Here is a 13,019-nt window from a genome sequence, read left to right as displayed (position 1 = left end):
CAAATTCATCATAGGGTCAGTTGATACTCTCCCACCTGCTCCCAGAAATTTCATGAATGATCTGGAGAGCTTGGGTGAGAAGTGTTCCTAGACTAGTGTGCATACACTTCATGCCAGGGTGTAATGCCTCCTTACTGTAGAGTGAAATGCTCACTGAACATGGTACCTATATGACAGAAATTACAAAGTAGAGACTGGAATCATCAGGTACCATGTTCATCAGCCTCATTGAGAGGACTTTTCACTACAGTTGTGGTCCACCAAGAAACCTGATTTCATTCCAGGCAATCTATCAATAATTCTCACACCTGAAGGTACATAAGACTGTATTTACTTTATATGGAAAAAATGCTTATTTCAAACCCATACTTCAGAGATTTTTATCGAGTAAGTCTGGAATAGGAGTTAGAAAACCACATCTTGAGTAATCACGCTTATGGAGATATTGTTGTCTCACTAGATGCTTTACTACTCTAGGTTATATTTGCTGTGAGTGCTGTACCTTGACTCTGGTTTATGTTGCATTTGAGATTTCCCAGGTATTTTCTCATACACTTGTCTCTTGTCTTTAGAATATTATAAGTAATAAATCATTTATCAAATAGTTAGTTAAATGAGTCAGCCTTGCACAAATATAGCAGACTGAGATACCATATCCATGTGGCTTGACATTTCCTCTACCTCTTTGTGTAGCAATATCGGAAACTGAGCCAGTCTTATTATCCACTCCTGGAATGTCTCACCCAGGACCACATGAGCTTCATCACCAACTTGGAGCCTCCTGTACTCCTGTATGTTCTCACATCTCTCTCAGAGGGACTCACCACTCTTGGTAAGGATCATGGAAAACATTGTTCTCCATGGGAAGTCTTGACTTCATTCTCCTAATGTATGTGTTCACTGAGATTCTTGTCCGATAAAGGGAAAAGAAATGTTATCAGCCCAGTTGAAAGATTATTTTACAAGCTATTACTTGCAAATGGGAAAATCCATTAATAGTTTGATAACTTTTATCAGTTTTGAGATACAATTTAAATAATCAAAGTCCAAAAAGTTGTAACAGATATATACAGTAATGAATCACAACAGTGTACTGGTGGCGCACTCCTTTAATCACAGCACTGGGGAGGCAGAGGCAGAGGGATCTCTGTGAGTTCGAGACCAGCCTGGTCTATCGAGCAAGTTCCAGGACAGGCTCCAAAACAATACAGAGAAACCCTGTCTCAAAACACACACAAAAAAAAATTGCATCACTATACTCCATTATGTCCCCATCAAATCTATTCCCTAACCTTAACCCTAATCCAAGGAAACTACTGTCTTTCTAGATTTTTATATAAGTGGACTCTTAAAATAGGAAATCATTTGTATCTTGTTTCTTTCACTTAACATAATGCCTTTGAGAATCATCTGTATTTTTTTTAAATCAGTTCACTTATTCCTTCCTTTTTGCTGAGTATTAGTGCCTCATATGGATTTCCACACTTTGTTTAGGGTTATTTTCTTTGCTTGACTATGTTGAGCAATGCCACTATGAACATTCATACACAAGTCTTTATGTGACAATTCTTTGTATTTCCTTCAGATAAATACCTAGGATAAGATTTTTGGGTTGTATCTGTCAGTTACTATGCCAAGATGCTATTTCCCAATGTGGCAACAGTGTTTTGCTTCAGCAATATAGAAAAGTTCCAGCTGTTCCTCACCATACACTTGCAGTGATTCTTTTCCTTTTTTTCCACTTGTTTTTATTTAAATTAGAAACAAACTTGCTTCACATATCAATCCCAGCTCCCTCTCCCTGCCGCCTTTCCCCCACCAGCCCCCCAACCTCCAACCCATCCCCCCTCCACTCCTTAGGGAGGGTGAGGCCTTCCATGGGGGATCTCCAAAGTCTGTCACATCATCCCAGGCAGGGCCTAGGCCCTCCCCCATGTGTCCAGGCTGAGAGAGCATCCCTCCATGTAGAATGGGCTCCCGAAGACTGATCTACCACCTGAGACCCCATAGATTGCCAAGGCCTCCTCACTGATACTCAAGCTCAGAGAGTCTGGATCAGTCCCATGCTGTCCTCTCAGTCATCAGTCTGGAGTTCATGAGCTCCCCCTTGCTCAGGTCAGCTGTTTCTGTGGGTTTCACCAGCCCAGTCTTGACCCCTTTGCTCATCACTCCTCCCTTTCTGCAACTGGGTTCCAGGAGTTCAGTTCAGTGTTTAGCTGTGGGTGTCTGCCTCTGCTTCCATCAGCCACTGGATGAAGGCTCTAGGATGGCATATAAGGTAGTCATCAATCTCATTATCAGGGGAGGGCATTTAAGGTAGCCTCTCCACTATTGCTTAGATTGCCAGTTGGTTTCATCCTTGGAGATCTCTGAAAATCTCACTAGTGCCAGATCCCTCCTCATACATATAATGACTCCCTCTATTATGGTATCTCTCATCCTGCTCTCCTCTGTTCTTCCCCTGACTCAAACTTCCTGCTTCCCCAAGTCCTCCTCTCCCCTCCTCTTCTCCCCCTTTCTTTCTCCCAGCTCCCTCTCCCCTTCCTTACCTCCATGCTTCCAGTCCACTCAGGATATCCTGTCCTATTCCCTTTCTCTGGGGTACCTCCCTGTTTCCCAGACTCTCTGGTGGTGGGATTGTAGGCTGGCACTCCCCTACTTCATGTCTAAAATCCATATATGAGTGAGTACACACCATGTTTGTCTTTTTGTGACTGGGTTACCTCACTCAGGATGGTTTCTTCTAGTGCCATCCATTTGCCTGCAAATTTCAAGATTCCATTGTTTTTTTTTTTCGACTGAGTAGTACTCCATTGTGTAAATGTACCACATTTTCTCTATCCACTCTTCAGTTAAGGGGCATCTAGGTTGCTTCCAGGTTCTGGCTATTATAAATAATGCTACTATGAACATAGTGGAACAGATGTCCTTATTGTATGAATGTGCATGTTTTGGGTATATGCCTAAGAGTGGAATTGCTGGATCTTGTGGTAGACTGATTCTCATTTTCCTGAGGAATTTTCATACTGATTTCCAAAGTGGCTGTACAAGTTGGCAGTGGAGGAGTGTTCCCCTTTCTCCACATCCTCTCCAGCATAAGCTGTCATTGGTGTTTTTGATTTTAGCCATTCTGACAGGAGTGAGATGGTATCTCAGAGTTGCTTTGATTTGCATTTCCCTTGATTCTTTTCAAGCTGAGCCATTGTAGCAGCTATGAAATGGAATCTTTGTGGTTTTAATATCCATGTCACCAATAAATAATTTGAGGATATTTCTGTGTTTGTTTTATTATGTATTGTGTTAGTATTCTATTGCTGTAAAATACTTGAGAAAAGTCAACATACAGAAAGGTAGGTTATTTTGAATCACTGATGTGGAATATTCTTTTTCACTGTGTGAATATATAATGCTGAGATTCGTATAATAAAGAAGCTGACTGGCCTATAGCCAGGCAGAATAAGATTAGGTAGGAGAGCCAGACTAGAAGAATTCTGGGATGAAGAAAGGCAGAATCTGAAGAGTCGCCAGCAGACAAAGAGGTAACAGGAGATGAATGTGCCATGTTAATAAAAGTTCTACCACGTGGCAGAAGGTGAATAAGGATATGGTTAAATTAAGTGAAAGAGTTAGCTAGTAACAAGCCTTAACACTCGTATCCGTCAATCATTTATAATTCATATTCAGCCTCTGAGTTGGTTATTTGGGAGCTGGCAGGCCAGAGAGAAACATCCACTGACCGTTCACAGTATCAGAGATTTTAGTTAGTGGTCCCTGTTCTCCTCATTTTAGGACTAGGCAAGGATAAAGGCCAGGAAGCATTTCACAGATCAGTTTCTAACCTCATGGTGACCAAGAAGCAGGGAGAACGAGAGAACAGGTTTCAAGTCAGATGCTATACCTCAGAAACACACCTCAGTAACCTACTTCCTTCAACCATGTCCTACCACTATTGCAGTATTCAGTATGAACTCATCAGTGACTAATCCATTGATGAAGTCAGCACCCTCATGATCCAGTCACCTCTCAATCCACCAGCTCTGGGAATGGAGCCATACATGAACCTTTGAGAAAAGTTTAGATCCAACCAGTAACCTACATTTTCTTGATGAAGTATTTGTTCTGATCTTTTACCCTGCGTTTTTTTTTTCCTGTGTGATTTGTTGTTGATGATTTGTGAGTTTTTATATATTGTGGATACAGATTCCTTGGTTTTATAAAAAAAAAAAACACACAGAGTTTTTCTGTGTAGCTTTGACTGTCCTAGAACTCGCTCTATAGACCAGGCTGGCATTGAACTCGCAGATCCACTTGTCTGCCTGAGTGCTGAGATTAAAGGCACGCACCACCACTGCCAGACTTGGATACAAATTTTTAATCAGATATGTTTTACAGATAATTTCAGCCCATGCCATGCCTGTGTTTTCCTATCAATATCATCTGAAAAGGAAAAGTTTCTATTTTGAGGAAATCCAATACTTTAGCCTGAAGCTATGGTATTTCCCACTTTCTTCCAGGAATATCATCAGTTTGACTCTTATGTTTAAATATGTGACATATTTAACTTTTACCTATGTTGTAGGGATCAAGCACAAATTCTTTTTAAAACATAAATATTTGATTGTTCTAAACCTTTTTTTTTTTTTTTTTGCTTACTTACCTTTTACTAACAGTATGTCCTAATTTCATACTAGGTCTTAAATACTGTAGTATGGTCCTTTTAATTTTTTCCTCTTTAAATTATAATAACATGAATTCATAGAAAGTTTAGAATTAACCTGTCAGTTTCTTGTGTTTCCCTACCCCACCCACAAACAAGACTAGGGACATTTTGCTTAGGACTACATTGAACCTTGCATCTCCTTTTGGTGATAGCAGACATATTAGCTATATTCAAGACCAATTCTGGATAATTCTTTCCTTCTTCTTCTTACTAATATCTTCCTTAATTATAGCTTTGAATCTGAGTCTTGTATGTATTTTGTTTGATATATAACCAAATATTTTAGGTTTTGTGCCACTTAAGTGGCACTTTTTTTTTTTTTTTGCATTGGTATTTTGCCTGCATGTATGTCTATGTGAGAGTGTCAGACCTTGGCTATATGGGAGCTGGGAATCGAACTCAGGTCCTCTGGAAGAGGAGTCAGTGCCTCTTAACCACTGAACCATCTCTCCAGCCCTTTAATATTATTCTTTTTTATTTTTCAGTTTAAATTTAGATTAGAAACAAGGATGCTTCACAAGTCAGTTCCAGGTCCCTCTCCCTTTCCCTCCCCTCCTCCCGTGCCTTCCCCCCAACCCCCCCCATTATCCCCTCATTTCCCCAGGGAGGGTGAGGCCCTCCGTGGGGGTATCTATAGTCTGTTATTTCATACAGGGCAGGGCATAGACCCTCCCCCAAGAGTTCAGGGTGAGAGTGCATCTCACATTGTTGGATGGGAGTCCAAAGTCTGTGTGTATACTCGGGATGAGTACTGATCTGCTGCCCAAGGCTCAATAGATTACCTAGGCCTCTTCACTGACACCCAGATTCAGGGGGGTCTTGATCAGTCCCATGCTGGATTCCCAGGCTGATGCCTGGGATTCAAGAGTTAACCTTTGTCAGGTCAGCTGTTTCTGGGGGTTAAACCAGCCTAGTCTTAATTCCTTTGGTCATCAGTCCTCCCTCTCTATTACTGGCTTTCTTGAGTTCAGCTCAGTACTTAACTGTGGGAGTCTGCCTCTTCTTCCATCAGCCACTAACACATGTCAGAGTTATGAAAACAGAACAGTATGTAAGAACTATTTTACTTATTCTTTAAGGATCTTATAACATGTATATACAGTGTATTTCTGTATCCACCCACTACTCACCCACAGCTTTCCTCAAACCCCACCCAATATGTCCCCTTCCCAAATGCCGGTCTTCATTTTCTTACTCTCTTGAGTAACCCACTAAGCCCAGTCAGTGCTGTCTATCCACATGCTCATGGGTGGGGCCATCTACTGGAGCTTGGAAACTATCAGGGGACACCCCAAAAGAGTAACCACTGACTCCCCCAGCAGACATCAACTGCTAATAGCTCATTGGCTAGGTGGGTCTCTTGAGTCTCACCTCAGGCTTTACTTGAGTTGTGACTGTCTTGATCTTAGCAGGTAGCCACCACTGCTGTAATTTCATGAGTCCATTGTCCATGTCATATCTAGGGGACAGCATTTTGCAGCACTCCTCCATATCCTCCAGCTCTTAATCCTTCCTGCCTACTCTTCTGAGCTGATCCCTGGGTATTAGGGGTTGAGGACTTGATACAGGTGTCACGTTGATAAGTTTTTGGGGTTTTTTTGGTTTTTTTTTGTTTTGTTTTGTTTTTTGTTTGTTTTTTGGTTTTACGAGACAGGGTTTCTCTGTATTGTTTTGGAGGCTGTCGGTCCAGCCCGGCCTCGAACTCACAGAGATCCGCCTGCCTCTGCCTCCCGAGTGCTGGGATTAAAGGCGTGCGCCACCACCACCCGGCCATGTTGATCAGTTTTGAGCCTCTGCATTAGCCACTTGCTATGGCAAAAAGAAGCTTCTTTAACCAAAGTTAAGAACAGTTCATATCTGTGGATGTAAACACGAGCACCTGCAAGGTAGACAGTACAGCCACATATTGTCCCCTGAGCAGTGGGCGGCTCCTTTAAAGCATGTTGCTTAGTTTTCAATTTGAACGTGTTCTTCCTTCTGTGTAGTTTGTTTTTGGTGTTTGAGGCAGGATTTCTCTGTGTAGCCCTGTCGTCATGAACTCGCTCTGTAGACCACACGGCTTCAGAGATCCACCTGCCTCTACCTTCAGGACTGTAATTAAAGAGATGTACCACCACACTCAGCAACTCAGTGATTTTTTTCAGTCTTTTAAATTCATTAAGACTGTTTTATGGTCTAAACTATTGTGAACTTTCACTGGTACCTGTAGTGAATTTGTATTCCATTGCAGTGAAGAGCATTTCTAAGTGTGAGGTCTAATTGACTAATAGCATTCCAATAATCTCTGTTCTTACAGGTTGGTTGTATGATTTCTTTTGTGTATGAATTGGCAAGAGAAAACCACTACAGTCTGGCTGTGGTTACAGCTTTGTCCTGGTCTCTGTTCAGTCCTATCAGTATGTGTAGTAAATGCTTCAAGACTCCTGTCAGGTGCATGGGTATTTGAAATTATGGTATTCCTTTGATGAGTTTACCTTCTTATTATTACAAAATGACCCTCGTGATCTGTGGTAACATTCTTTTCTCTGAAAGTTCTGTCTGATAACATTATCAAGTTTTCTTATTACATCTATTTATTTTGGGGTGAAGTGCATGTGCCATAGTGCCATGTGAAGGTCAGAGGACAGCGTTCAGGGATAAGTTCTCTCCTTCAACTGTGGAAGTGCCAGGGATCAAACTTAGGTCATCAATCTTGGCAGAAAGCCCCTTTACCCGCTGGGCCATCTCACTACCCCAGCATCCTTTTATTGTGTTATTAAAAAATGCTCTATATTTAAAATTGATTATTTCTAGAGCATACACATTTCTTATTTCTACCATAACTATCGGGAACTTGATACCTTAAAATATAGTGTATTCCCTTACAGTATACACCTTACATGTCTGACGTGAGTCTGAGTTAAAATCAAGGTGTCAGCAAGAATTTGTGTCTTGTGAGATATAGACAGCTATACTCCCTGATTGGTGGCCCGTTGTCTCCATCATCAACGTTTACTTTTTACTTTTTTATTTGTTTTGGCTTTTGAGACAATTTCACTGTATAGCTCTGGCTAGCTTGAGCTCACAGAGATCTGTTTCTGCATCCCTAGTACTAGAATTAAAGGCATACACCATCACACTCCACCCACTGTATACTTTTAAGCAACCACAGTCCGTGTCTCTGTTTCAGCCCACACTCCAGTTATGCACGCGCTCTGAGCTCGTGAAAGCCTGCAGCTCAGCTGTGCCACTCTTCCCTGCTTGCTCTCCATCTTCAGTCATTGCCATAGTGTTTGTCAAGTTCACAGGTTTTCTACAATATTTAATCCATCAGTGTTGTACTTTTTATTCGGGTATTATAGTTTTATTCTCTAAGAAATCCCATTTCTCTACGTGTGTGTGTGTGTGTGTGTGTGTGTGTGTGTGTGTGTGTGTGTGTGAGTGAGTGTCTGTCTGTGTCTGTGTGTGGTTAGGTCTTTGTCTCCTAAAATAATGTCTATATATTTTTCTACTGATATATTTTTCTTTTTATGGATCAGATATTTTTATGGTTGTCTTGATTTTTATTGGATATCAGATATTGTGAATTTTGTGTAGTTGATTAAAATTTTGGATTTTGTTCTTTTTTATATATGTTGGTGTTTTACCTGCATGTGTATACCTGTGTAAGGGTGTCAGGAACTAGAGTTACAAACAGTTGTGAGCTGCCATGTGGTTGCTGGGAATTGAACTCAGAGCCTCTGGAAGAACAGTTAGTGCTCTTAACCTCTGAGCCATCTCTCAAGCCCCGGATTTCATTCTTTTAGTTGAGTGACTTTGGGGTTAATTTCATTCATTTCAGCTGGAGTGACAGCATTCATTTCAGAGTAGTTGAGTCTTGTACTAGGGCATGCGCTTTGGGGACTCTGCAGCGCTGCTCATGTGTTATCAGCTGCTTCAGGAGCTATTCCAGGCCTTTGTGATAACTAGGAATCTTTTGGCCTCTAGCTTTGCAACTCTGGTGAGTTTCTTCTCGTGTTTGCAAGGAAGATACCAGAGAGACTCCCTTGCAGATCTCTAACTGCCTCCCTTTGTAATTCCCACACTCTGGTACTTTATACACAGTTGTAGCTCCCTCAGTCACCATATTTCAGTCTGTTACTTTTAACTCGGTAAGACCACCTGGCTATATTTGGGTTGCCCTTCCTGTCCTGCAGTCTAGTCTGCTTTGGGCAATGTGCTACAGCAATTGTAGGTATTACCTCATTCATTTCCCTCTCCTCTGGTTTAATAGCCCTATACTTGTTGTTGTGCAGTAATTGAAAACTGTGTTTCATATATTTTGTCCTGTTTCTGGTTGTTTATGGCAGGAGGAGAAATCCTCATAGCAGTTAGTCCTTCGTGGGGAGAAGCAGAAGTCTTGTCTTTTGTTATTACAGTTTAGCTTGACATCCTGTTATCTTACATCATAGTAACACAACGGGTTTGGAATCAGTTGCAAGCAGATGTTAGTCTTAGTATGTAATATTAGTCAGTCCTGTGATCTGCATTTCAGCAAGGCTCTCAAGAGTCTTGACAAAACAGTATTATAAAGGGTGCCAAATTTTAAGTCCCATTACTGGAGTGTACACAGTGACAATGGGCACATACTATGTGCCTGATTCTGTCATGGGGGTTTTTGTGTTCACTCATTTCATTCTCATGAACATCCTTTATTCCAAAAGTGGACAAAGTGTTCTAGGAGCACTGTTTGTCCTCATTTCCTGCTGGATCATAAGCTTCTGAGGGACAGGAGTAGTTGGTATTTTGTTCTTTATGTTTTCTTTATTCTTTGAGAATTTTATACAATATACTTTGATTGTATTCTTACACTTCCCCCAAATCTTCTCAAATCCTCCCATCCCTCCTACCCTTTCTCTTTTGTTACAAGATCACACACACACACACACACACACACACACACACACACACACACCAGAGTCTGTTTTACATTGACCAACTGCTCTGGAGTATGGTTGATATACCCAACATTACTCCATTGAAGGAAACCAATTTCCCCTTTCCCAGCAGCTGCCCATTGTGAATAGCTCTTGGTTAGCCATGGAACTTTGTGCCCATTTCCCCCTTCTCCATGCTGGAGTTTTGTCTACCGTAAGCTTGTATAGGTCTTTTACATGCTGTCATGGTCTTGTATGAGTTCATAGGTGCATCTGTTGTGTTGTGTCTGGAAAATACTTTCCCAGAAATCATCCACCCCTCCTTCTGCATAGATCTCTGAGCTTTGACGGGATTATGTGATAATGATGTCCCATTTAGGACTAAACACTCCAAAGCCTCTCACTCTCTACACATTGTCCAGTTGTGGGTCCCTGTATTAATTACCATAAACAGCAAGAAGAAACTTCTCTGATGAGGACTGAACACTACACTGATCTATAGATACAGAAATGTGTCGTTGGGTGTCATTTTATTGCTATGTTCATTATCGGACTAAGGTTTTTCCTTAGGCCTGTGGCCATCTCAGGTTCTCCCTCATTAACTGTTTCAGGATAGATTCCATCTCATGAGGCAGTCATTAAATCCAGTTTTTTAAAGTAATTGGATATTTTCATAACATTCATACCACATTGCACTAGTGAACCTATCTTGCAAGCAGGTGGTTATTGTAGCTCAAAGGGCTCATAGCTGGGTAGGACTGGTGATTACTTTTCTCCTCTGGCAGTATGTACAAAACTTTCCCACACTATGAACTTAGCCAGTAGGGATAAAGCTTCCAGCTGAGCACTAGCTAGATTTCTTTGTCCTATGTCATAAGTATATGTTTTCTTCAGCAATAGTGTCTTACCATCAAGCTGTGGATTGTAACCAGTAGCATTAGAAATATCCAGCAATATTTGGGGAAGGGTGCCTGATGGACCCCTTTGGCCAATAAAGGATCAGGGTCTTGATCACTACTTTATACTCGGGTCCTATGTAGTAAGTTCTTGCTAAATTCCTACTGAAAGAATTAATTAGGTAATATTTTCAGTACATAGATGAGAGTACAGTATTCCTCAGAAAGGTGTGTCTAAGAGTCTTTCCCATTTCTCTTCATCACACCTCCCTGCTAGATATTCCTAATAAAGGTTGCAGCTTTGACAGCTGGGTTACCTGGGAGAAGGGTTATCCTTGTATTTATGGGTTTGCCTTCACCCTCTTATATTGTCGCAACTTTGGTAACTGATAGGTGAGTTAGAACCTGTGCCTTCAATAAAGATTGAATGTTGAAAATAGCCACTTGGATTTTTTTTTCTCTCTTGCTATGATATGCAAGCAAAGATCTTTTACAAGTATAGAGCAAGCCCAAGACTCACAAAAAGCTGCTCTCAATGATTCTCAACTCATTTCTTCAATAATTAGCACTCATACAAATATTATGTGCCAAGAGGTATTCTAGACCATGACAGTGCTGAGGGGAGTAAGACATTAAGCTTGTATTTTAATGGTGAAGGATAAACAATAAGTAAAACAACACTCATACAAGAAAATATCAAGTCATGAGCGCTAAATAAATAATTAAAATGAGGTAATAATTTCTGAAGCAGTGATGAGAGAAGCAGCTGTGTAGCGGGAATACAGTCTAAGCAGGAGTAAAGGATAGATAGCACAAAGTGCCAGCCAAGGAACGGCTGGGCTGGCTGGCCCAGGGTGGCTAAGTAGCATAATTACTTGGCTAGGAAAAGTGAGGACAAGCAACAAGTTCAGTCAACTACACACAACCAGATCTGTTTATCAATAAAATATATGTAAATATCAAGGTGTGTATGTTGCCATTTGTAACATTCTTGAATGGAATTTTCAGTACTGATATGCTATTACTAGTGAAACATTGAAGAAATGCTTTAGAGTTTAGAGAGATTGTGCATTAGTTTTTCCTACCAAAAATAGTGTTAAAGAGAGAAGACAACTGTGGATTAGTTTAGTGGATAGGCTTTATGTTTAAGGGAGTAAAAGCTTGGGAGATGCTTAGGAAATGAAAAGGGGGAAATGCCATACGGGAGAACACTGCCACAGTCTGTACATGCTGTGTTTCCTCAAGAAGAGTCACACAGTGCAAGTGTGCACTACACACTATAGAAGTGAAATCTGTCTGCTTGCCTGTGTTCAGAGCTAGTCCCTCCCAGTGGTCCTTTTGTCTTGGAAATTGCCTTTCAGACTATGTCTTCCCAAGACCCTTGTCTTCCCTTGTGCTATGATGACTTTTGAGCTGAAGCCAGATTTCAGCTCAATCCCATTATCATCTTCCTGACTCTATTGTGCAGCTCTTGTACACAGTTAACTTTTCAGAGCAGCTTTCCATGGTGGGTCTTAGTAAGCAGGAGAGCTATTAACGATGCATGCTTTTCATGTGGACACTGCTTGCAGGAGAGCCAGAGCACTTGGCTGTCTCGGTGCCAAACAGTGAGTTGCTAGAGAGGGCAAATAGGTGTCAAAACATTTCCAGACTTGCCTAACTTCTTCAAAGTATTCAAAAAACCAAAAGGGAGCATGAAATTTAAAAATTCGTGATATCTGCCCATTCTTTGAGAAGTCATTACTTGAGTCTCACATGATAGCTTCCTCTGCAGATAAAGAAAAGGTAATGCTAATGCCTTGTCTTCAGCACTATTCATCCTGTTTTGACCAAATGCCCATGATTCCACACTTTTAAAACTACCTGGAAATAACATTTATCCTTTTCAAAGCCCCAACCATAAATCAACCATAATGGAACCCCTCGCTGTTATTGCAAAGCTGTGTGATCCAACCTTTGAGTCTAAAGTGTTTACCTGGCTTTTCTGCAGCTGACTCAGTGGATTAGACCCTTTTAATGCAACTTGCATGGCAGTGTGGTCACCAAATTATGTGACGACTTTAAATTTTGTGCATGATTGATAGCATATTGCCCGATACTTAAATTTGTTTACTTTTGTGATCAAGGTTTCAAATTTAGAAAAATGAAGGCAAGAAAAACAACTCAAGAAATAAGTGTTTGTTCCTGGGCTGCTTCCCAAAGTTAGCAGAACACAGGGTTTCTTCCTACAGAATAGCCTTGGGTGTGGGGCGTGATGAAGAGTGAGTTAGCCAGTACATAAATCCCATAGTTTTGAGAAGCCAGGAAATGCTCCTTTCTTAAAATATTTCTTGCCAGTGTTGGTAGCGCACACCTTTAATCCCAGCACTCAGGAGACAGAGACAGGCAGATCTCTGTGAGTTCTAGGCCAGTCTGATCTACAGAGTGAGTTCCAGGACAGCTGGTCTACACAGAGAAACTCTGTCTCAAAAAAAAAAAAAAGATATCTTACACCTGTCCTTAGACCTT

General features: G+C 41.1%; 1 protein-coding gene across 2 annotated transcripts in view; it reads left to right on the top strand.

Moving 5' to 3' along the window:
* Positions 1-13,019, top strand: part of Ranbp17 (RAN binding protein 17) — a 323,547-nt gene that overhangs the window by 276,832 nt on the left and 33,696 nt on the right. For both annotated transcript variants that reach the window (XM_040748431.1, XM_040748430.1), the window contains one exon: positions 694-832. In XM_040748431.1, the coding sequence (XP_040604365.1) occupies positions 694-832 (139 nt within the window). The remainder of the gene's footprint in view (positions 1-693; positions 833-13,019) is intronic.

This window comes from Mesocricetus auratus, unplaced genomic scaffold (genome assembly GCF_017639785.1).
Source record: "Mesocricetus auratus isolate SY011 unplaced genomic scaffold, BCM_Maur_2.0 Super-Scaffold_100007, whole genome shotgun sequence".
Taxonomy (NCBI): Eukaryota; Metazoa; Chordata; class Mammalia; order Rodentia; family Cricetidae; genus Mesocricetus; species Mesocricetus auratus.
Note: the sequence above shows the minus strand (reverse complement) of the source record. Positions and strands in the feature narration are given on the sequence as shown.